General features: G+C 39.3%; 3 protein-coding genes across 5 annotated transcripts; 1 reads left to right on the top strand and 2 right to left on the bottom strand.

Moving 5' to 3' along the window:
- Nucleotides 1-838: 838 nt before the first annotated feature.
- Nucleotides 839-16093, top strand: LOC141806090 (oxidation resistance protein 1). Of its 2 annotated transcripts, none has more exons than XM_074691322.1 (16): nt 839-970; nt 1657-1869; nt 4028-4224; nt 4403-4482; nt 6127-6264; nt 6937-7113; nt 9315-9446; nt 9524-9708; nt 9802-10190; nt 10277-10436; nt 11677-11872; nt 11998-12114; nt 13087-13239; nt 13348-13443; nt 13679-13752; nt 13858-16093. In XM_074691322.1, exons 2-16 carry the CDS (start codon nt 1769-1771, stop codon nt 13991-13993), a joined length of 2331 nt encoding a protein of 776 aa, XP_074547423.1. In that variant the 5' UTR covers nt 839-970; nt 1657-1768; the 3' UTR covers nt 13994-16093. The 2 variants fall into 2 exon arrangements, with proteins under 2 accessions (XP_074547423.1, XP_074547422.1); XM_074691321.1 differs by having other exon boundaries at nt 6934-7113.
- Nucleotides 16094-16186: 93 nt separating this feature from the next.
- Nucleotides 16187-22383, bottom strand: selenon (selenoprotein N). Its single transcript, XM_074691323.1, has 12 exons — nt 22116-22383; nt 21251-21368; nt 21025-21155; nt 20338-20550; nt 20126-20250; nt 19480-19617; nt 19311-19392; nt 18777-18965; nt 18583-18688; nt 17992-18104; nt 17594-17695; nt 16187-17481 (listed from the first exon to the last, which is right to left on the bottom strand). The coding sequence occupies exons 1-12, from the start codon at nt 22287-22289 to the stop codon at nt 17314-17316; spliced, it is 1659 nt and encodes a 552-aa protein (XP_074547424.1). The 5' UTR covers nt 22290-22383; the 3' UTR covers nt 16187-17313.
- A 956-nt stretch (nt 22384-23339) lies between these two features.
- znf593 (zinc finger protein 593) lies at nt 23340-25653 on the bottom strand. 2 transcript variants are annotated; one of them, XM_074692304.1, is made up of 4 exons: nt 25573-25653; nt 25123-25354; nt 24104-24166; nt 23340-23967 (listed from the first exon to the last, which is right to left on the bottom strand). In XM_074692304.1, the coding sequence occupies exons 2-4, from the start codon at nt 25320-25322 to the stop codon at nt 23841-23843; spliced, it is 390 nt and encodes a 129-aa protein (XP_074548405.1). In that variant the 5' UTR covers nt 25323-25354; nt 25573-25653; the 3' UTR covers nt 23340-23840. The 2 variants fall into 2 exon arrangements, with proteins under 2 accessions (XP_074548405.1, XP_074548406.1); XM_074692305.1 differs by lacking the exon at nt 25573-25653 and having other exon boundaries at nt 25123-25556.
- Between the last annotated feature and the right edge of the window lie 88 nt (nt 25654-25741).

Genomic DNA, 25741 nt, shown 5'->3' with positions numbered 1-25741 from the left:
AGAAAAATGTAAAAATAAAGTTTAAGACACAAAGAATGATGGCAGCAAATAGACATTCAGTAATCAAATTAGTTTATTTCACTTAAATTCTGGTAACTATTTTCTTACACATGTGACCTCTATTATGGATGACACTCTTACTTGCCCTTAGTTTGAACTAATTTAGTCAAAAACATTTTTAATTTCCATTTTTCATTTTAAATGAATAAAATAATAAACTCCTCACATAATTTATTTACTGTGGGAGCCCCAAAAGACCATGGTTTATACAATTTATAACCATAGACTGTAAAATGATTATGCTTCAGTTCTTTTCTTGAGATCTCAGCTTATTTTTCCTCCTTGTCTTGCTTGTTTTCTCCAAATGTAACTTGTTGTTTTGCGACAACAGAGAAAATGAATTAAAATCATGGCCTGTTAAGGTTTAAGTAAATCAGAGTAAAAAAAAAAGGGCCAAAGTGATAAAACAACAAAAACAACAAAAACAAATTATATCAATAAATTTTATTTTTTTGCATGATGATTAAGATATTACAATTTATTTATTTATTTATTTATTTATTTTTAGAAAGGCAAAGGCAACATTTGTTGTGTTGCGCAAAAGTTGCCTTTAAATTATCTTCTGGGCTCCTTAAATACTTAGTCTAACGTCATAAAGTATTTCTATTTATGTAATTACCTTATTTTTTAATGCGCTTAGATCATAGACTGCATAAAATAGATACAACAGATAATATATGATGAAAGAAGATGTTTTAGGGCACAAGATAAACTAGGTCTTCCACTTCCGCCTTCGTTTGTTTCGGGCTGGGTGAGGATCTATCTTGACTACTGCTGGGTTTCTCTTCCAGCAGTGGGCGGAGCTTGAATATTGAACTTGTTACCGTTGTCTGCAATGATATCATAACACTGCAATATGAAGACGCGCTCATGTGACCGCAACCCGTCTTCATCACTGGGATAGACACAGGTCAGTAAAGACCCCGCTCTGTTTATCTGTTGCTCATATCACCGATGTCATCTTTCAACATCACTGTCCACCTGCCGATGTAATATTTTTGTCTACCACAGCACCAGTCTCGATCATTCTGTGATGTCGTCAAAATGCCTACTTCCTACACAGTAATTGATGCACCCTTAGCATTTGCGGGTAGCAATTTTGCATTATTTTAACCACATGATTAAGTGGTTTGAGAAGCACTGGCAATGCACGGCGACGCTAGGCTAATCCTGTTGCTGCATTTAATTCAGGAATGTCAAGCTAATCATCTATGGGCAGGGATAGTAGGCTTTTGCAGTTTGCATCTAGAAGCATTCCTATAGCATGAGGTTGCTTCCAAATATAGCGATGCCTTGCTGGAGTCAGGAAATACAGCATCTGATTCATGTCAATGATAATATTGATAAGTTATAATGGGCTGCTTTTCTGTAGGGAAAAATTGAATCTAATCAGAAGAGCAAACTGTATCTCCTTTGCCTAGCAATCTATCAAGTCAAACATTAATTGATCTGTGACAGTTTGTATTGGAGAACCTTGCTTCATACTTTTTTAAATATGTAGCTGACTTCCTTATGATGTCATGTGGCTGCATGAAAAACTTTTATCACCCTCTTTGTGAAACAAGTCCTCATTTTACTGCTTCCTTTATTGTGCAGGTGCTGTGGTCAGGAAAAAGTTAAGTATGGGGAACAAACGTAGGAGGAAGGGTGTCATCTGAACCCATCATTCCTCTGCCACTGCTGCAAGCTTCAGAATAAAAAAGAGAAAATGGCTCAGTCTGTGAGGAGGCCAGAGACCTTAGGACACATGGACCACGAGTCTCAGAGGGACAAAACCAGGACCAGCTACTTCGGCAATGTCAAGACCAGGTCAGGCCTGTAAATACATGGATTAGTGGAAATAAAACAAAGCCCTAGCCGGACATGTGACGAGTCTGGCTGGCATTTGCCACTCAGATTAAAGCACAATAACAATTCAGTCTTTCACTATCAAAGGTGACATGTCTGGATTACCAGCGTGTGTGTGTATTACCAGACTAGAATACAAATTGTAATTTCTTTAACCCAAACATGTAAATTTTCTTAGGCTGGTTAGTCAAGAAGTCCATACTACATCAGAGTGTGGGGAGAGTGACAAGATGTTTCAAAGAACTTGCATCCCTGGCTGTGACACAGACAATACCCATTCCCCTATAAATAAATCTAATCAGGGCACAGATGCTGCACCACAGTTATTTTGAACTAAATCCTTGCTGTTGGTGTGGAAATCTTCTCTTAAAGGCAATCTTCGTTTGAGGGTGACTACTCAGTTTATGTTTAGAGAAAAGTAAGGGATCACAAACAGTCTAGGCCTTAGAAATTAAGGATAAATAGGAAGAAAGTCTGCTACACGAGTTCATAGGTCACATACAGGAATATGTCCACTGCAGAACAGCAGTTTATTTGAAGAAACTTGAATGAAGTTTTTTTTTTTTTTTTATAACAAATCTTCAGGTTCAAGGTTTTTAAATGAGTGAATTTGCTGTTTTCCTCAGACAGGTAGGATGCAGAGTTTGGCCCATTATTGTTTTTGACTTGTTGGTTGACTAAAAAGAAAAAAGGAAATTGAAGACATTCCTCTTGGGTTCCCGTAATATTTGAACTCATTTCTTTCTCAATTACTAAACAAGAGCTATTTAGTCGTTAAAGGACCCGGGAAATAAGCGATTTTTCAGTAATCCCCTAAAGTGTTTAAATGTAGTTTCTATAGTACAACCTAATCAGTGGGTCTTTTTAAAATGAAATTATAAACAAATACATCAATTGCTGCTTTATGAACAGTGAATAAGAGCACCGGTAATACAAGCACTGTACTTTATGATTTTAGTCAAATTAAATCACATTATCTTGAGTGATTCATGATGAATATTGAAGAATCACCATTTATCAAAATATGGTTTTATTTCCTTTTTTTTCTAAATCAGCGCGAGCTTGCCACAGCTAAATTAAAATCGGGTAAGGTCATGAATAAAGTTGTAAATAATCAGCAGTTTAAGTGAAACTTTATGAAACCTATTTGAAGATCTGTGAAGCCTTGAAACAGTATTGAAGTGTTTTTTTTAAACATTTCAGAATGACAACTGAAAAACAGGGTGAGCAATGAGCAATAACAAACAAGTTTAACCAGTAATAAGTGAAATGAAATGTTTAAAATAAGAAAGAAGCTATAAATAATGTAAAAGGCTGTTACAATGCAGTACTAAGACAGATAGACTTTAAACTGAAAGTTTCATGAGCTTGAAACATCGGTAAACATAAATGTAGCCAAATTTTATGAGAATAAAAACAAATAAAACTCTTGACATGTTTATTTTATGCTCAGAGCCCAGCTAAGTGTGATCCTAAATTACTCTGTTGAACTGAGACCTTTTTGCATCATGACTGATATGCTTGCTTTAAAACAATCTTAATTTGTTGTATCGTATATTTTGTCTAATTTTGCTGAGTCATGTGATCAGTTTAGGGCCAAATGTTTTATGTTTTTTATTTAGTGCTGAGACTGCTGTTTTCTTGCTTTAAACCAGACTCACAACTTTAAGTAGCATGCCTATTACATTTACGTTTGTACCATGTGATTCAATGATAGATCAAATATATCAATGCAACCATTAGACGAGTGACTGGCAAAAATCATGCATGTTGCAATCTCAATAGAAGTTGAATTTATATTGAGACTGTTTGCCGTTAAGTCATACCTTTGACTTCTGAATAAACTCAGAGCATGTCTAAGGGACATCTGTGGCTTAGGGGTAGAGTGGGTTACCTCCTGTTAGTACATTAGAGGTTCAGTCCAAACCCAAGCAGCCAACACGCTGAAGTAGAATCTTCTACTATAAGTGTGGCATGCAGTTCAGAAGCACTTTGCAAATACTACAAAAGCCTGTGTTAGTACAGTCAGTTACTATGTGTCTGGATTTGTCACACAAATAAAGCAAAGTGGAAAAAAAAAATCAGTTCTTATTTGTTGTGTCTGCTCTCTCCCTCTCAGGCTTGGCTCTAAGCTCCCTCCCAGCATTTCTCAGCCTCCACAGTTCACTAAGAGGCCCTGGGAGACTCAGCCTCAGGCCAGGCTGATGCAGGAACCCACAGTCAGCAGCCAGCGTCAGCACCAACCCTTAGTGGTCCGGCCTCTCGACCACATCCCACACATCAGAAACCCCAAACTGCGGCAGTACTACCTGCAAGGTGAACCTGCTGTGGTGGCTTAACCGTGTGTTTGCATGAAGTTATTTTCATACTGAGAGGGATGGTTGCAGTGTGCCAAGCCTGCCAGGAAGCGGTAATGCTTCCTCACTCTTGTGCTCTCCTCACAATGTGTTTTTTTCATTAAGCATGACAGAGATGGATTTCTCTCCCCACTTAGGGACTGCTCTGGATCTAAACAATACTGCAGGGAAGCAGGAGCACATGGCTGGACCATCAGATGACAGCGCAGGCAGCAGGGTGAGTCATATGTTTGTGACTTTTCAGACTTTGTGGTGCTTACTGTGAGCATTTTGGAAAACAGCTGTGGGAACAACAGGTAAGAGAGAAACTGGTAAGTTGGGCAGACATGAAGAGGATATCCTACTGTGACATTATATCATCTGATTAGTTATGCAAGAGGGAGAATTTTCCAACTGGTGATTGGTTTTACAATTTATGGTCTTGAGAGAGTTTGATAAGTCGCGTCCAAGGTGCACAATGAGCTGTCAGTGCTGTTCTCCAGTGCCATGGGAAAGCAGGGTCTGTTTCAGAGCCTTTACAATAAATACAGGAGGAATGTATATTCAGATGTCTATTCAAAGGTATTTTCTGGGCTTGGTTTTCTGCTTGTGTTGCTGAGCTTCACGACTCTTTGCATTGGTTAAGAAATCAGCAGGGGCGTACATTCTTACAACAAAGTGCCTGAGCTAGATATGTTTGATTATTTTCTGGAAAATCGCAATAATTACCACTCTCACAACTCAACCAAAACTGATTCTGTGAGGAACTGGCAGATTTTTTTATCCTTTGAGTCACATGTATCTTGAATATCTTAAAAAAAGAAGAGGCACAGTATTTGTTTGCAGCATTTTATAAAACACAAAGCTAAAAATATCCATGACAGTCCAGCACTGTATCTTAAGTATTGTGATGTTTAGTTTTTGTTGAAAATGTTCAGGGAACCTCTTGTTTGTTTTGGTGCCGTTGAACTGTATTATGTCACAGTGGGAGGTGTGTTTTTGTGCGTGTCTTTCAAGAATAGAGAGATTTAGCATCTACTAGTTTTTTATTTCTGAACAGATTGTATTTTTTGTAGAGCATATTGAAAAAGAAAAAATACAATTCGATCTGTTTGTATTTTTTTTTTCTTCTTTGATAAATGACGTAAACAGATACAGACGATGTCATATGATCGTAAACAAATGCAGACATGACCGCACATTTGTAGAGGCACAAAATCACACAGTTTCTCTAAGGTTGTAGTCTGTCATGTGTCACAAAATCTGCTTAATTCACTGACTTCCTCTCTTAGTGGATAGAAAGTTGTTGAACTGATTCCAACAAGTTTGCAATATCTTGATCATTGTTTTGCACTTCATTCACATATAATCTGGTAACATTTTATGAATGTTTGTTTTTTGTTTGAGAGAGTAAGCACTCAGTGAGACTGGTTAGTGTTTCAGGCTGTAATTATCTGGTTAACCTGAACTAAAAGTCCTAGTAGAGTTTTTTTTGGTGCTATTTATTGAACAAGCTTTGTTTCATATAGTTGAGGGGCCTCTTTCACCAAAAAGACCTGGCCAAAAATAGCAGCAAAACAGTTTAGTTAATACAAAAAGCAGACACATGTAGTAAGTTAAGAGGATTTTTTTAGAAAGATTAAAAAAAATCATTAAGAGAGAAAATAGTTTGCACAAACACTGTCACAGTCAGGTGTGATTTAATTTCTCAAGATTATGGGCAAAAAAATACAATCCAGTAATTAAAAAGCTTGGGCTTATTGAGTGCAGGAAAGGTTAGATTTAGAGTTATGTGGATTACTTTCACTTGTGTCAATAATAACTGCTTTTTAATGCAGTCTGATTTGAACTTTGCCTCAGTGTATTTGGGTTTGTATTTCAGGGCCCCCCTGGGGACACCATCTTCAGCGTCTCATCTCAGTTCAACAGTAACGTCACATCCTGTGCAGAAGAAAGTAAAATGGGTCACAGTTCCTCTTTGAATGTGATCTCCTTCTCTGCTACACTCATCCCCAGAGAGGTAAGGGTCAGCTGCAAACACTCATCTGTTTTATGAGTTGTATGGAGAACATGTGCTCAAGAATGAAAATTTGGCCATGTCAACGTCTGCTTTTACCTATCAGGATTTGACATGCAAAGCAGCACCTGGCTCTCACTGGTCTCAAACTAAAGTCACTTTCTTTATCCCTTCTAAAAGGAGAGTAATACTTTTCTCTGAAGCCCACCATGTGAGCAAACCCAGAATTACAGGATGCAGAATGTAAACAGCAGAATAACCTGTTTGGCATAAGCAGAGAAGATTTGGCAATTTTTAATGGGTGCAGCCCACAAACTCAGCCCTATCATCCCACAATGTATGTTCCTTACAAATGTGGCACCATTCAGGAAAAAAAACAGGCTTTCCAACGGTATAAGATTCATTGCCAAACAGCAATGTTACAACCAAAAAATAATCAACCAAACACAAATTCCCTTACCTTTTGTGCTAAGTTTAGTTTTAGGCCAGAAATGTCAGTTGGCACGTTGTGTTTGTCATTCCCAACCCTCATGTGTCACATGGATCCGAGATATGACTGCAAACAAAGCAGAGAGGGGAACTGCAGGCCAGTAAAAAGAGGAAGTAGTCACGCCAGCCACTGGTGTCTGTTTCAATGTCAGAGCTAATCTTAGCATGGCTTCTTTTCTAAAGCAGCTGGTCGTGCCGAAGGGAAAAAACACATCAAACAGTGAAGGATCGTCTCAACATGAGGGGGACCCACACTCAGATCCTCACCCTAAGTCAGACTTGGAAGGAGATCCAGAGACTTTGGAGACCTTCACTGCTCAGCCTCAGTCCCCATCACCAGAGGCGGAATATGACAAACTACTGGTACGCAGATTAATCTTATATCATGATGTCTTCTCTGTGCAATATCAAGAAAATGTGACTGTCAAGTTATTTTTAAACCAGACTTCCCCTGGAAATTGATGTTTTGAGCTCAGATATAGAGTAGTGAAATTAAAAGCCAAGATACTACCAAAACATCTCTTTGTTCTTTATAATAAATCTTTAATGTTTTCCTTTAGTTCAATACAGAGGGGAAATTGTGCATTTCTTCTCATTAAATCTGTCAGACAGCTTTAGTCAGCTTCTGTTTTCATGTTTTTAGGTGAAAGAGAACATCTGTGTTGCATCTGCAAATAGTGAAAAAACAAACAGGCTTTCTGAGGGCAAAATAGAGCGCTGAAAAATTCTTAGCAAAACTTTGTTGAGTGCTTTGGGTCCAAGTGTCTCAAAAAGAGCTGAATTAAGTGGCAGAGCTGGCCATGTCTGCAGTGAACTGTAGCTTAGCTTGCTCAAAAAATTGATCACTGTTTACATTTGGTAATCCTACTTGAAGTTTCTGTTAAGAACTTACACTATACGTTGATTTTGCAACTTCCAGAGTACAGAACAGTGCCTCACACCTCTTCCTTGATTTATTCTGCATGTTTAACCCCTCAACCTTCCCCTGACAGTGCCAAAAACACAGGCATACCCAAATTAAATGAGATGCTGTTCTTGAACTCTTTGGAGAACTTACAAAAGCTTAGTCTCTCTGTAAAAGTAACACTCCAGACCATAGATCAACCCAGTTGGTCAAATGAGATGTCAATCAGAAGGACTAAAATTCTGATACTGTAGTGTTGAGATTTGAAACAATTCACAGAAATAACAGTAAAATGTTTCATTTATTGTTAGTTTTAGTGCAGAAGATCTGAATCAGTGTTGTTATGGCAACACCAAGCTAAGGACTTTTCTTTAGATCTACCCTGTGGCAGTGGTTTCAGGCATTAAAAATAACTATAAAGCATATAAGTATAACAGTCAATAGTAAATAGTATAATAGTAGTAAAAGTATACTGTAAAATAGTGAGTCTTGTTACTTTTGCTTGTCAAAAGGATGATGAAGTCCTCACAGCAATTTGAAGCTTCTCAGCTTTGAAGGACAGTTTAAAAAAACTTAAATGCTATGATCGCTCGTTTATTGATTTTTCAAATCAGAAATAGAGTCATCACCAATTTGTGAAGAAGTATTTTTTTTCTGTTTCTTCTGTAGTACATCATCTGAAAACACATCTAACGGGACTTTTTGGATACTTATAGGCTAAATAAAAAAGTTCAGACTAGCTGCATATCCACCTGCCCAAATGAGAATCTAATAATGTCAGATACTACTACATATCAGGAAGATTTTTCTGCATGAGTTCAAGATTTTGATTTATGAAACGAAACAAAAGTGCTAGTACAGTTCTTATTTCCCTGTTTTTGTGATTTTTTGTTACACAACTTAACAACACGTGAAGCAGCAGGTCAGGGTTCATCTTTAATAGTTTTTTTGAGACAACATGCTGTACAGAGATAGTCTGTGCATAGATGAAAGTGATTTAGCCTTAGGACATCTGAAGGGAGCCAGGAAATAATATAAGTGGAGAGACCGAGCAAAGGTATGCAGCAAATGCTGGTGGCTGGGAGTTGAACCAGTCATCATGGACGAGGATGAGAGGCTTTGGAGCCCATGTTTAGACCTCTGAGCCAACTGGAGCTCTGATAATGTGACTTTAAACTGTATTATTTACATGTAGCAGGAATAATCATGCATCCAGGCTAAATAGTAGGACAAATTATTTGGGTTATACTACATCCTCAACCAAAGGTATCACAGACGTCTCTGTCCTTCTTATTTACAGCTGTTAGGCAGAAATTAGCTTTGGTGAATGAAAAATGAGCTGAGGAAGGTTTTGTGATGGATCAAATGAGCAGAACACGTTACCTTGGTAACAAGTGCCAAAATAAGGCACAGCAATCAAAACGTCACAGTGCTGAGTGGATTTTATGAACAAAAGAGAAACACCTTTTATTCTGCTGCTTTTAGTAAGTGGAGAAATTTGTCTGTCGCTAAATTTAAAGAGAGAGAGAAGAGAGAAAGAGAAGTGCATTTATCTAACTATAAACAGTGAGAGAAAGATTTAGTCTGTTATTTATATTTAAATAATGATTTATTGTTGCAACTTGTGTTTTCTTTCATCCCCTGATATACTCTGGGGCAGGATGTGGAGACAGTGCCGATGCCTGATGGACAGCTCTGTCTCTTGGCTCTGCCACCAGAGTGCTGTCAGGGGGAGGGACCAGAGGCCATGCAGTACCTCAAACTATTCTGCCGCTACATAACAGACCGTAAGGTGGGTGGAACCAGCAGTTAAAGTCTGGTATCAGTTTTATTCCCACCATGCGTGCTAAAGTTTCCTGTTTGTTTCAGGGTGTGGTTTCAGGTATCCTATTGGTAACTTCAAATAAGATTTTCTTCGACCCATGTAAGACACATCCCCTGGTGAAGGAGCACGGCTGTGAGGAATACCTCCTGTCCTGCTCTGTTGACAATCTGTCGTCTGTCTCCTTCTTCTCTGACATCTCACATGTTCACTTCAGCAAGTCCCAGCAGAGGTCAGCAAAGATAATACACAGACACAGACATGGACCCACAGAATCTGATATTTGGAAAGTTAACATAAGAGCTCTTTGTTCTTTTCTTTTAAGGAGGAAAGGAAAGAAATTTTTCCACAAGTTGAAATCTGCACGGAGACAAGCAGGCAGCCTTCCAAACCCAAAGGGGGAGTCAGCCCCAGCCCCAGTGTCTGTGGTGCCATCAGATTTGTCCAGTCTGGCCCTTAGCCTGACCAAAGAGGTTTCTGTGGAGGAGGAGGAGGAGGAGGAAGAGGAGGCAGAGAGCAGAGACATGGCAGAGGTTGAAGGAGAGCTGGAAAACAGCCCATTGGAAGGGCTGTCAGAGGAGCCTGCAGGCGTCCTCAGTGTGGCCGTCCTGAGCAGTGCTGCCACCTTCTGCTGTGGAGGTCAAGACGCTGAGGGTAAAGTGAGGACGAGTGCTGCTGAAACAGAGAAATCATCCGCTCAGACGCAGACTGCAGGTACAGAGTGGATTCTGGTTTGACTGATGTCTGTTGTAGGGTTTTCATAATTAGCCCATCAAACTTAGCCCTCTGTTTTCCTCCAGTGCCTCGCAGGTTATCAACAGGTAGTCCTGGGAGCCTGATGTTTGTGCGGCTGCGGGTTCAGCCGGCTGCAGGGAAGAAAAAAGCTGCAGGAGGCCTTCAGCTGGGCGCGGCCAAAGCTTCATGCAGAAGGGAAGCCTGGCTTACCCTTTCACAGGAGAGGTACATGAACCGGTGTTTAAGGATTGGTACAGGTGCCACATTTCAGAGTTAGAAGCAGGAGTTAGAGGAAGAGTGAGAAGGTGTTGCTTGGCTTACTCTTTACATAAATGATTGCAGGAAGAGGTTTTACTAATTCTGAATCCTCCATTTTTCATCATTCAAGTAATTACTTAAGTTCTTAAGTACTTCATGACCAACTCAGTCAGTCATTAACACATTCAGTCTCTGCAGTGATAACTCTAACAGGTCTCTCTGGTTGGATGTTTAATCTCTACGTCTTCCACTCTCTTGTTACTCAGTGAGCCGCTTAAAAACAAATGTTACCCTGATGCTGTTAGAGGTGCAAAGGTAGCTCTCCTGGAAATAAATGTGTCAACAGCTTGTTTCATATTTAACTGTGAAAGGGACACACTTAAAACAAAGCAGGTGGTTTGATAAAAATGAATTTAAGATGAAACCTGTTATTTATTACCCTGCTACCATATAAAACAGGGGTCACCTACCTTTTTTATTGATCACCATATATCACTATAATAATAATAATAATAATAATAATAATAACAATATTATTATTATTATTATTATTATTATTATTATTATTATTATTATTATTATTATTATTATTATTATTATTATTATTATTATTATTATTGTTGTTGTTGTTGTTGTTGTTGTTGTTGTTATTGTAATGATAATAAGTTTAACAATAAAAACAATAATTTGTACAGAGACTATCTGATCACATAAATATCAATTACCTTATTATTACAATAATTATTACCAATGATCTCCACAACAATGATGGAAGCAAACACAAATGTATATAAGCATCCAAAATAGTTTATTTCAGTTAACCTGTTAAAACATTTGAGATATAATACAGAAATAACACATCTCTAAAATCTCTCCAGACAGTTCTCTTGAAATGCTGTGTGCTCAGCATTTCAACGTAATAAACAGACTTTCCACAGACTACCTGAAAGGTCAAACTCTTTAACCATACACCTTACAAACTTAAATGCTTTTCTGTGCAAAATCTAAATAACAAAGAGGTTGCTCTGCACTGTTGTAAATATTTAGAATTAGTCATGTACAGTTAAAGTAGAGTTGTAGGTAATAAAATGTGTCTATTGGAGCACATGTTCAGTGACACTCCCCCTCCCCCTCATATCATTGTTTTCTTTTCTCTTCCTGTTGACGCAGCTGTTGAGTTGTGTTTGTCATTTCTTTCACCCTGCAGTGCCGACGAGCTGTACGCCTACCTTACGCACCATCGACCAGACCTGTGCATACTCGAGGGGGAAGAGGAGGGCAGGGAGGCAGACCGTGACGAAGAGGAGTTTGTGCTTGTTGAAGACAGAGAGGAAGAAGAGGAAGAAGAGGAGGAGGAGGAAGAGGTGTTCCAGAGACACCGCGGCACCGGGGACGACTGGGAGGTGAGTCTCACTGAAGGATTCAAATTGAACTCTGATGACGAAGACAAAATTCATTCCTCATGCCTCAGGGTCTCTAAAGCCATGGCTGTGTGTTTGTTTGGTTTTTAATTTGTTATTGTTTGCAGATGGTGTTGATGGAAGAGAGCGGAGACAAGCCGCCGCAGGTCATCGACAGAGACCCTGAAGGACTCAATAATATTGTAGAGAACAGCGACATTTTGGAAGCTTCTCACGTCAGAGAGGTGGGCGACACATGCAGAATATCAACACACAAAATGTTTACACACGTGTCTTCACAAACTGAATTTTCTAAACCCACCAATTGCTCATAGTTAATGCTAGCTAGTATAAAATAAGGCTTTTTCCATTCAATGATTTCTGGGTAAAGAGAAGAGTTTTTCCTTTTTTAATAACTAAATAAAATAAACAATTATAAATTGTTAAAGAGTTATTTGATTTTAAGATGCACAAACAATGGCTAAATTAAATATCCCAGTGCACTTTAAGACTTCAGTGGTGAATAAAATGGAAGTCGGGAAACAACTGATGCCTGTCCAAACTGCACAGTCACATGAGCAGCTGATACTTCAATAAGAACAGTTTAAGAGGATGAAGCCAAATGATCAACTTCATTTCATTTGATTATATTCAGTTTTTCTTATTGAAGATTATTTTGTTTTGGTTTATAGTAGTAGTCAGAAATCCTTGGCATTAAATGTTCTATAAAACCCTCTAATCAAGGTTTAAGACGACACTTTTCTGTAACTGATCAGAGATCTGTTTTCTACTTAAGTGAAGTTCACAGGGAAACATTCTCAGTTTTGAAGTAAGAGCTAGACAATATACACAAAGAAAGCCTGGAAATCTAACCATGTAAAATATTTATAAACCTGCTTCGCTTTATCCATGATACGTGTTAACTTGTCAGAGCATGACGTCTCTGTTTATAAAACAAACGTGTCTGCAAACTGCCTGTTCTGTCTGTTACAGCTTAAAGATTAGCATGAAAGGTCTGTCATCTGTTTCGTTCACCAGTTAGCTGCCCTGTTGAAGGAGGTTTTAACGATTAACTGTCATCCGTGTCTTAGACACATAGAGCTGTGCCGTAAGAACACAGAGTTACATCCACAGCTTGATCCCTTGTGCAGAGGTCGGCATTTCATTCTGTCCAGATTCATCCTTATTTCTCCCTGTCTCTTCATATCTTCCCTCAGCTGTGTAAGGAGCTTCCCCCCAGGACAATCGGACACACCTGGCAGCTGACTTACAGCACATCCCGTCATGGCGCCAGTCTCAAGTCTTTGTACAGAAAACTGAGTTCCACAGACTCTCCCGTGCTTATCGTGATTAAAGACGCACTGGATGAGGTAAAAGAAACATTGTCCCAGTAAAAACCTTTGATAAATTAGTATAAAGTTTTATTTATTTATTTATTTATATTATATGGATGCTGTCTCATGAAATGTCTCTGTTAGGTATTTGGGGCTTTCCTCTCTCACCCGCTGAGGCCCAGTGAGACGTTCTATGGCACAGGAGAAACTTTCCTCTTCATGTTGCATCCTCGCTTCAAGGTAATACACCTGAGAAACCACAGTGTCTCTTTAGTAAAGCTAGTTATCAGTCTGTAGAGGGTCAAATGATAATGCCTAACTCCCCTTGAGTTGTTTTAAATCACGTTATCGTTAGCTGCATGTTAAAGCAGGTTTCAGGACCCACTTTTTAAATTCAGACATAGCTGAAATAAGAAAAGTCTTTTGGATCTGAATTGGCACACAAACAGTTTTATATCTGTGCTTTCCTCTGTAGTGTTTCAGATGGACTGGAGAGAACTCCTTTTTTATAAAAGGAGACTTGGACTCTTTTTCCATTGGTGGAGGAAGGTAATCACATTTTTAAACCCTGCCTTTCTCTTTTCAGAATATAATCTATTCCCCACGTTTTAAACACCCTTTTCTTCACCCCTCTGTGCCTCTTTTTTTCTCCAGCGGTCACTTTGGTCTGTGGGTGGATGAGAATTTGTACTTGGGTCGCAGCAGCCCCTGCTACACCTTCAATAACTGCTGCCTCGCAGAAACCGACGATTTCCGAATCATGGAGCTGGAGGTGTGGACGTTCAGCTGAAGAGACTGAGTGAACACTCTTTGCCTCACCTTGTCTTTATCCAGACAGCATTTATCACTGAACAAACCAAAACACAGCCGCTTATTCATGTCATGGCATCATCCATGTAAAGGAAAACATCAGAAACAAACAGTGGGACTTGTGTGATTCAGTGCTGTGGATATTATGAGCAGAAATGAACAGAATAGAGCTCAGCGTTCCAGAGTGAGGGGGTGAATGGTGGACTGTTTCAGAGCTGACTCATTCCTGTGGATTTGGAAACCAGACTGAGATCTGCTGAGCTGAGTGGTTATAAAACAGGAACCCTTCGATACTTGCTGTTTGTATGGAGATGGATACAAGCCTCAGAGACTGCACTAGGCTAGTTTTTAATGTCTATCACTTTGTTCATGTTATCTCATCATTTACAATGTGAATATGAAGGTACACTGTCCTCTGAGGTAATGCATGTACCCTCATCCATACGACTGTGTTCATTTAAAATCTGAGAGTTTGAAACTCAAATCAGTCTTCTTATGATCAAACCGCTGCACTTCAGATCCAAAAGTTCTCTTCACCAGACAGCGATCACATTTAGAGATTTTCATCACTTACAGGAGTTAGCACTTTGTGAAAGGCTTCTTTGTTAAGAAACGTCTGTTCTGTCTCTGGATCTTCAGAGTCTCATTCATGTACACTCTGAACTCTCACTTTAAGTGCTGACTCATTCACCACCATGGTTTCTGAAATATCTGCATTGAATTAACTCCTTAAAGCCTGAGCTTCTTTGCTTATGTGGCGCATTAATATTGACACATTAATAAAAGTCAGCACAACACATTTGTGTGACTGATAGTCAAATCCTACAGCTCTTTTGATTCTGTGTAAAAGAAGAAAGTTGAGTTGAAAAAAAAGTTTTATTTTGCTCATTGTGGAAAAAATGGCACTCATGTTTCAGAAAAGGTTTCCCCCAAGGTCCCCGAACAGTCCGATACTTTACATGCAGTGGAGACTGTATGACAGTGAAACACTTACAAAGACACATTTCTCATGTGTGGAGCATCTATGGAAGCCCAGAGAGGCAAAAAAAAAACAAAAAAAAACAAAAAAACAAATAAGAGCTTTTGAATCATTTTTTTGCCAGAATATTCTTTCAAAGTTCCTGTTTCTTTTTATCTTTAGAAGTAGACAAGGGAGAATTTTTTTTATGTAATTGGCTGCCAGCTGTTTCCAGAGCAGAGAGCCCGTACCTCCAGCCGTTTTAGAGCCTCCTGACCAATTTTTCAAGACCCACAGAATATTGTGTTCTATGACTATGTCAACATGGAAACCAACAAAGAAAGAGTGGACTATCTTCTTCATTAGGAAAAAAAAAGTTTTTCTCTACCTTTTTCCATTTTTTAGTAATTGGCAGTTGAAGACAGGCTGGAAAAAAGTGAGCAAAAATGTATTTTCAACTGCGACACATACTCTGTGTGAGAGTGAGCTGCCTCAACTTGTCTGACTTGCAGCATTTCGTCATTGGCTCTCTGGTCACCTTGCCTGGCCTTCTCATAATCAATGCTGATTTCTCACCCAAAGAGAGCACTACTGCCGCCTACAGGGGTCAGTTTGTCAGCACATAAGTTTATAAGCCTGATATTGGCGGACAAGCTCTGCCAGACCATCCCCCATCTTGCTTTGTTGAAAACATAACAAACATCTAGACACATCATTGGCAACCAAGTCAATGAGGTGATGTTAATTTTTTTTTTTTTTAAAGAGTTCAAACCTTAGATGTCACACTATTCAAGTCTTACACTATGAGATTAAGGTGTATTGGACTAATCCCTGTAGACTGCTCTGAATGGCTTGTTAAAAATTCTCATGAGAATTTAGCGAGATAAATACGAGATTTGTACAACTCGTGACATCACTACTTTGTGAATCTACCTAAAAAAGGTAAATTTGGCTTTTTAGAAAGAGATATAACATCTTTGTCAGGAGGCAACAGTGTTGGAGGCTTCTAAAATGATAGGTTCTGGAATTCTTAACCATAATTTTTTTAAGGGAAAAACTATCTCTCATAAAGAGAACAATTAAGCTTCTGCAGGTGATGAATTGTTTTTAGGTCCGTGGAAAGATTATCCTGGTAAAATATGTTTTAACACCTCACAAGCATTTAGCAAAAAAATAAAAAAATAAAAAAAATACATTCAGACTTCTAGCTGGATCTCTGTTTTCATCTCAGGGCTTCCATAAATTTTATTGTCACCATTAGGTCACATGTTTTTGATGCTTTGTGCTCATATTTATCACCCAAAACAGAAAAAAATGCCTCAATAGCCGAGATGTCTCATATTAAAAAAAGGTATAAAAAAAGAGAGAGAATATTATCGTGAAATGCTAGATCCAGATTTCTACTTGTCCAGCTTAAAACACAAGTAAAAGCATTGATTGGACAGAAGCCTAAAAGAGGATAACAACAGTACACAGTGCCTTCCAGTCTAATGTCACATAACTGTTTGGTTCTGTTAAGTTATATAAATATGAACCAAGAGGTAAGCAAGCTAACAGCTGTGCAAGGTGCACGCCAGCTAAAGCACAAAGAAGATGTTCTTTGGTGTGGTCACGTCATACAAACAGAAACATCTGCAAAATATTCAACATTTGGTTTCAAACTGACAAAAAAAGTGAAACAACAGAGTCCTTCTGTCAGTGTGCCACAGTCCACCCTTGTTTTTTAGCGCTGCTTTTGTCCCCTGAGTCAGAGCAGGGTGTTTCCTCCAGCAGCCTCTGCATAACATCAGACATCGCCCGGCTCTGACAGAGCTTTCAGACAAAGTCTTCACAAACTGCTGAATCACAGCTGGAGGCAACTACTGCTCCTGCTCTTTCCCTGGGTCCACCCAGCAGCACAAAAAACTTTCTCCATTACTAAATATTGCACATGCAACACCACAAAAACAGAAGAAGAGTTTGTTCAATGTGCTATGACACACGTATGAGTTGTCTTAAAAGCAGAACTGCCCATGTTTTATATCAACGTTAATCAGCAGCTACAAGCAGACAGCAGATCTAACTGTGTGCAAGGCTTCTGAATGTTATTCAGATATACTGACAGTAACAGTAACTTACGGTTTAAATATTTCCCTGACCTGATTGTTACATTACAAACACTGTAGAAAACTTTCTGACCAAAACAGACCCTCAAATAAATAGTAACAAAGAGGAAAGAAGGCAAAAAGATTTTTTTCAGCTGCCAACACTGATGAGAACAACCCCCTGTGGAATTGGTGGGGGATTTTCTTTATCTCAGATCATAACCCAGCGGAATGATCGACATTTCCTGCACAAACAAACTACTGTGCAAGGTACTCCTTGGCTCTCTCCAGCCCCTCTTTGAGGAAGCTGATATAAGTGGATGTGGAGGGGTCCTCAAAGCCACCGGAGAAGCTGAAAGTTGCTCCTTCCTCCTCCGGTTTCATAGCTGTTTGGTCAAGGAAGAAGTTGGCATTGATGTGGTGGACCTAGAGATACACAAGAAATAGATGAAGATGAAGATCCATAAAATGTCATAATTTCATGGTATAAACATTTTGTTCAAACACAGTTATCAACTAAAGGAAGAAAGATATTTACAATAGTTCCATTGGGCAGTGCCACCATCATCTCCACAGGAAAGTTGTAATTCTCCAGGTGTAATTTGGCCTTTTCACTCAATGCAGAGTTCTGCTCATCAGCCTGAGTTATAAGGAAAAAAAATAAAGTTAACAAATGATCCAGAATATGAAACTCTGTTTGAAGTTAGCAGAGAAGCTGCTGAAGTCTTTGATTTTAAGTAAACTTCTATTTGTTTTTTAATCCTGAAATACAAGAGATGAACATTGAGATACATAAGAAGATCAAGGAGAGACAAGTTCAGAACAGAACTGTAATAATTGATGCAGTATATAATCAACACATAATAAATCAGGCAACATGCAAACAATAAAAACATAATCCTGACAAATAATTGACTTAAATTCCTAACAGCCCACCTGCAAGTTCTCCAGCTCTCTGACCAGAGACCAGCTGCTGATGAAGCTCTGATTAAGCAGGGCCAGGACGGGCGAACTTTCCAGGACTGTCTCCCGGAGAGTTCGCCCCGAACCTAAAGAGGAAAGAGATTTAACTAGCATTTCATTCCTAAAATGTATACCACAATATATCAATTAAAATTATGAAATTGAAGGTTTGAATGTAAGCGACCACAGAACATACCACACTAAATAATGCAGCACTCTGATCCTTTTAAAGGGTTTTGTGCTAAATGTGAGTGGTTTCTTTTTTGAGCAAAAAAAATTTTCTTTTACTTTTTTATGAGTTATCTTATCTTGCTTCAAAGCATCAATTTTCTGATACAAAGCCAGGGGCAGAAAAAACAAAAACTTCTGACTGTGGCTTCAGTCAGTCGAACAAAGCTTAGTCTGTCTTTCCCAAAACTGTGTTGCTAAATTTGTCTGATTTTTTATAAAATGCCTGTGAGTATCAGTTTTCACCACTGTTTTAATGAAGATTTTTAGCTGTTTTGCAGATACCCATGAAAGTGGGTATATCTGCTGTAAGGTCAACCACGTTGCTGCTCTCACCTCAGCAGGACTGGTCGTCTAATGCTCCCCAAAGCAGAATGGAATGCACCAGCTTCTTCTCAGCTTCAGCTCGTTCAAAGGCCTCAGAAAACGGCAGGTAGGATACCTATGAGTAAGAACAGTAGGAACCATGACACAATGTTATGTTGTGGTTGATAAAGAGTGGGCTGAAGGGACAAGTTTTGAACAGTTACCTTTTTGAAGGGGTAAAGGGTGACGTCGAGGCGTCGGGCGGCTTCTTGCCGGCTTATCTCAGAAGTCCAGTGGATTTCCTCAAAGACGAACTGGATTGGCTCACTGCTGCCGTCTCTGCTGTCGATGATGTTTCCCTGCTCGTCCATGATGATGGAGGGAGTGGACGGACCAGTGGACTGCAGCTCTAACTGTAGACACAACAGTAGCTTTGTATTTAAAGCAGAGTATTCAGAGTCATGCTTGTTTTTGAGAAAAACAAAACTGGTTTACGATCTGAGAAATCTTTTTTTCTAGAGAAATAAGAGAAAGGGCATTGAAAAAAAGTATATTCAAATATAAAGAGAAACTCTTAAGAGACACAGACTTATGAAACCAAATTACACTATGATGTGAGCCAAGAGTCGATCAGAGTCAAAAGAAAGCTAGGAAACAAAACTTAAAAATAGCATGTTTTATTTGGCTAAAACTGCCTTGTATATACAAATAAAGAAAAAGCCACACTTGTCCTTTCATCAACATCTCTGCTGCTTTACCTGAGGCAGGTATCCAATGTCCACCTCCATGTTGCTGCTCTCACTGGCCCCATAAAGCCACTCCATGTCCACATTCAGAGACCTGGACCACAGAAAGACTTGTCACACACCAGCTAAACTATCTGACTGCTTCATACTGCAGGGAGGGAGACGTGGGTATAAAACACACCTGTCATTGGGAACATAGAGGTGGAAGTGGCGGACATGGGACGCATCTTTAGACAGAATGATGTTCCCGGTGAACTGCCCTGGGGTGAACCAGAAGGGAAAATCTGGAACATCATTGAGCTGAAACTCTGCATGGATCCTTCAGAGAAAAAGAAATACAAGACTCTCATTTATTAACAAGGAAAAATATAGCAAATGTTTCATAAACTGTCAACTGGAATTACTTCAGAGAGGCTCAGAATCAGTTTATTATCACAGTGCAATCTGCAGCACAATGCTAACTGAATTATTTTCTCTATTTCAAAACACCAAAACACTCAAAAAGCATGTCTCTTTTTGTTTTTATTTCTGCCACATTTCTGTTATGAATCCAACCATTTAGAAAGTTTTCATTACAGAAACTACAGTACAGCATTAGAGGGCATGACAGTGTAACATTGACAGAAAAGTAAAGTGGACTCATGGGATTTAGCTCTACACACTGATTCAAACTGGAACCAATGGCTGCCTTCCAGGAAAGACATCACCATTAAAATTCATAGTATGTGCTGTATACTTGTCAGCACTTATGTAAAGTATGCATAATTTAGCAGTTAATGAGCCAAAAGGAGAAAAGGGCACCACTTTGGTCTTTTAAGTCTCCTCACCTGAAGACGATATCGTAATAAAAGTCGTTGCTGGCACGAATGCAGGCGACGGCGCCCTGAGGAGCGAAACGTGACTTGATGAAGGGACGAGGGTGGAACATACTCAACAAAGAGTGGATGATAACCTGCAGCAGGATAAAAACAGTTATCACGGAACAGCATTAGTATAATGACCAAATCTGAACGTAAACAGTGATGAGACTTTAGGATACCTCTTTGCCCTTTGGTGTGGGAGGGTGGTAACGATTGTTGGGCAGATACCCGGTGAAGATGTTGAGCTCACTTGGGATCACCCACCAGGTGTCTCCTACCTCCACTTTGTTCTTTGGGGGCAGGAAAACTCTGAACTGGCTGGCAGAGAAGGAAGAAGAAGGCACTGCTGGGCTCTTCCATGAGCGCAGCCCACTGAGAGAGCTGTGAGAAACCTGAACAGGAGAGGAGAAATACATGCTTCAGTTGTGAATGTGATTTTTAGGTGGTTGGTTTTACTTAATTCATGTTGCATTGAGGGAAAAAAACAGACAGAAAAAGCCAAAAATGTGAAGTGAAATGTTTCATTTTTTAAAATGTTTTGAAGAACCATAACTGATACATGGAAATAAATTAGAGGGACATAAGGAGACACATTTTATGATTATGCAAATTGTGTCTGAGGATTTTATGGAAAACAGCCTCAAAAAAGTGTAGTTAAAAAAGCTGTCTAACTAGAATAATCAAAGCCTGTTGCCAACATTTTTTCGTAAAAAATAAAACTGTGGTCCTTTGAATTCCTAATGTAAAAAATGCAAAGTAAAAAAAAACAATAACTTGTGTGGCTTTGTATGCATCTTTCATCAAAACAGCCATTTAAAGAGCCTTTACAGCAGTCAACATAAAAATGTACTTCAGTCTTTTCATACCCCAAGAAAACCATCCTTGCTTTTTGTCATGGACTCTAGCAAAAGCGGCTGCATTTTTGCCTCCAGGGTCAAAGTCTCCCCATTAGGGTCATGGATCACTTCCTCTTCATAATCTGCCGGGGGTGAAATTCCTGTAAGAAGCCCACATAAGTTGCAGTCAATGTAGGGTCACATGTGACTCCCAAAATGAGGATGTTGTGAGTGAAACAGGAGGCATGTGATGTACCTGTGAGTTTCTCAGCGATGGGCTTGAATTCCTCTGGACTGAGATACAGGTCATGATTTGTGTCTAGGGAGGAGAAGAGGAAAAGCCCCTCGACACCAAGCGTTCGGACACTCTCTTCCTGTTTGGAGGGGAGTGTGCGTTAGACATTTCATCTGCTTCACAGATTCTGAATACAGCATCAGAACTGGGACAGGGAGTCCTCATATCGCATAAAATAACAACATTTTAGAGAAACACTGCTTAAGATTAACAATACAGCACTTTGGAAATAAAGACAGCCCTCTGCATGTTTTTTCTTGTGTGTCACTGCTTTCCTTAAACAGGAGGAGATCTGTTTGGATAAAAATCAGCCCAGAGGCTTCAGATTCCCAGCATGTGTTAAATCAGACCACCCTCCCTCAGACAGATGCGTGCCTACCAGTGCCTGTACAATGGAGGGAGAAGGGGGAGGGAAGTGAAACAACAACTTTGGAGACCCTTTGTAGCCAAACAAGAGTGCAGTTTAACAAGATGTTGAGCTTTACCAGCTGTGGAACAGACCCACCCCTCTAATAAAACACCAAAGGGTGAAAAAACTGGAGAGGTGGTGTTTTACAGCGACAGATGTTTGACAAAAACACTAAAGCAGTCATGGTATCTTTTTGTATTATACATTTTGACGCAGCTTTTGGTAAGAGTATTATTGAAATGGGAAACTAGATTTGCTCTGATGGAGTTGTTTAAATTGTTACAAATTGCACCGGTAACGTTAAATTAAACTTTCTATATGATCAGTTTGACATACATGGTTCTTGAGTTGTCATCAAACTAAAAAGGCATTCAATTCAGGTAAACTATGAGGTATGTGAACAGATGTGGATCTCACATGACGTCTGATGAGCAGGCTGTCTTGGTAATACTTGATCCCAAAGGCAAATACAGGGACAGCACCGACTATGAGCAGAGTCCAGAGTGCTTTGGAGATCCAGGACGCAGAGCCCGCACTCCGCGCATTTTTGTTCCCATCCTCGGGGGTTGTTTTATCCACGTCTGCGGCCATCCTCGACCTCCACCTCAGCTATTTGGACGCGGACATTGTGGCTCAATAACAAACAAACAAAAATCCCCCAACAGCGGTCACCGAGAGTGAACGTTTGAGTGTAGTAGTGTAGTGTAACGAATAGACCGGCTGTTCTGTTCTCCTGTAGCCGAACACAGAGCGTCTTTCTCGGCCGTGACACTCTCTGGCAACAGCTGCAAGCTAGCAGCACAGATTTCTTATTTCCCACATCTGATCTGGAGACATATGGATGCGTTTCAAATCCATCAAGCGGCGAAGAAGGAGCCGTTGGGTAACCGGATGTGTGGCTTATCACGGGTACAAAATAAAAGTGTACATTAGCATGTCTCCTTTAATTCCAAACACCCTCATTTCCCCATCAAAAAGAAATTATTTTTATGCTCTCACGATAACAACCTTTGCTCTCTTGGGCTAAGAAGATAAAAGGAATTTGTATTTTGATATTTCGAGAAAAACAGGTCTAGGGCAATTATTGAAGGTTGTATGACAGGAAATATTAATACAATCTGTAACATGATTTACAGACCAATATCTCAAAATCAGACGGATTTTAGAGGTAAATCTGGAAAGTGCAGTTAATTAAAAACTTAGTAAAATTAGTATAGGAATCTATGTTAGTGGTCTGGTATTTCTACAAAGAGTTAGGGGAGTCAGGTTTAACCACTTAATGTCCTTTATTCTGAAAGTACAGACAGGAAGTTTGTCCACACACTATCTAGCCTGATTAAATGTAGTTGCTGGCACCGAAGTCAAATTTAAAGGGGCAGGGTCCCCCTCGACCAAGGAATGTCTGCTAATGCGCTTCAATTACAGGTTCCTCTGCCAACGGAGGCTGTGGCTGCATATTTGAACTTCGTGTTGACTGAGGAAGGTCATCTTTTCTATTTTTTTTTCCTGTTGAAATTTCCTACAGATTAGATTAGTTTCACCTTGACAATGGGGGCTTGTTGTAGCCTTATCACACAAAGCTCTGACTTACACCCAGCTCTAATATACAGAACACGTAAGGCTCTTCTTTTTTCAACCATTTTATTTCATTTTCAACAAATGTCAAGATTCAAACAATATTTTTTTCAGATTGTTTCACACTGACATGTCTTGTATTGTCAATTCTAAATTAATACAGCCAGTCTTGACCGTTCAATCCATGTCTTCCAGACCAACGTTTGCAGAGCCTGAACACAAACAGTGACATGTTTAGAAGAAAAACACATGATGGCACAGAGATAGATTCATCCCAGGTTTAGAAAGGCTTCTGAAATCAAAATGTGCACTCCCACATGAAGACAATCTTGCTTAATCCACAGCATCCTTTTGTTTATTTGTTTTCCACAGTTACCAAGACTGTGACACATTACCAAGTAAGATCAGGGTTTTCCAAACTTCAAGTCAGGAAGAAGTCCGACAGGCTTAAAGGCTGAAAGATGTATTCAACATTCATGTCACAAGAACAACAGAAGCATTCTCTGTTTTGTGAATGCCAATGTTGCATAGCAATTTAGCAGTCTCTTGGGTTAAAGTGTGCCACTCTCAGTCCATGTCTTCTTCCACGGGCTGTGTCTTCACTTCAACTACTTTTGGAGGGATGTATGAGCCCATGCCTGCCGCTCTCTCTGCCTCTGCCTGAGTATACGGCTCCTCTCTAAGCTGCTTCAACCTGTTGATGGAAAAGACCCAAGAACGTGAATGTACATTTAGCCATTGCACAGTAAGAAACAGATATGTAAAAAGGTTCAAAGGAGTTTTCAATCAGGAAATATGGAAGAGCCGAGAGAGAGGATGCAGTGCCTTACCGTCTTTTATGAACTTTAGTTTTGAAATGATCTTTTAAGGATTTCATGTCCACAAAATATCTTCTGCAAGACAAGAAATGAGGAGCTGTTATATACACTTTACACTACTAAAATGTTGAAAGTCTCTTTGCATCATCAACCAATAAACAACAAGCACCAGAGTAAAAGGGAAAAAAACATCTGACATCTATTGAGGTAATTCAAATTCAGGAATACACCGATGGTTCCCTTAAGCGATCAATCTGAGTCTTTCTGACTTTTAATTTTCTTCCTCAGTATCCATATGGCAGGTCTCATTTAAAATGTTTGAGAGAAACTGAGGACAAAAGTTCAAAAGCATGACATTCAGAAAAGACATCCACTTAGACTGAAGCAAACACTAGCAGCATTAAAAAATAACCAAACAAAGTAATAAATAAAAATCTGGGAATAAAATTGAAGTTCTATAAACTGTACCGGTGCTCTCATGGTTCACATAATATTCTGCAGGTCCTTGTGTGTACCATACTTGGCTCATTATCAAATTTTTTTTTAGATATAACCTGAAAGCTACACCTATTCATCTCTTTCTCTCCAGATGTTCGAAACCTGTCCTTCAGGATAATACAGTGAGCTTAAAAATTCACCAGTTGTTAACAAAAACTTCTTTGCTTGCACCCCTCAGTGGTTTCTTTAGAAGTTCATAAAAAAAAAAAAAAAAAAAAAAAACACATTTGATTGAGGATTTTGGCTGCATCACTGTGTCCCTGCTTTCATTTCTTATCTTCTTCCTAAGTCATTTCATGTCTATCCAAATCCTCATGTCTCATCTTAACTGTAATGAAAAGCGGTGTTAGCGCCAACCCACAGGGATCCTCTTCAAATAAATCAGAACTGCAGAACAATTTCCATTTATCTTTTTATGTTACATATTTAATATTGTTGTCACAAATTTGCTGTCTCTTGCAAATGTACAACTTTGAAGTAATATTTTCTTGTCTCATTCATATTTTTTCACAAAGACAGACAGTTATACTCACGCGCAGTGTAAGCAGTAGTGTTGGGCACATCCTGTCACATCGTAGTCCACCTCCTGATGCAGCAGCTTGGTTGCTGTCTCTGGCTTCATGTCTGAGTGAATCTGGTCCAGGTCTTTGGTCCTGCGCTTGGTCTTCCATGTTTTTGAAATATGCTTCTTCTTGTCACTTTTATGATTTCCTGTTTGCTTGGACTTTCCCATGGTGGATCCCTTCGTTATATATGAAACAAAACCTGTCGAGAGTACACGTACACGTCTTGAATTAGATTACTGACTTGACTGTCAGTTCAGTAAAACACAGTAAATCCTAATGTCAGCCAATCTAGAGGTGAACCACCCTTATGTGCCGACAATAACGGGTATGTGGTGTTAGATTTCAAGTAAATCATAAAGTGATAACGCGTATTTGCTTCTAAAAACATCATTGTGTGGTAATGTTTGCGTCGCTTACCTTTAACACGTGTGGAGCAGACTGATAGATTTCACTTCCGGGTCAAGAAAAGTAACACATTTGCTCACAAATAGAGGGCGCCAAACAATAATATTTTACAACAGAAAATTTTAAACTCAATTATCGCTTCAAGAAATAAGTAACTTAGGGCTTAATATTTTGTGACCAC

Source organism: Halichoeres trimaculatus, unplaced genomic scaffold, assembly GCF_033239565.1.
Source record: "Halichoeres trimaculatus isolate MK-OKI-2021-1 unplaced genomic scaffold, fHalTri1.1 fHalTri1_scaffold_17, whole genome shotgun sequence".
Lineage (NCBI taxonomy): Eukaryota > Metazoa > Chordata > Actinopteri > Labriformes > Labridae > Halichoeres > Halichoeres trimaculatus.
This window is presented reverse-complemented; position numbering and strand designations above follow the sequence as displayed.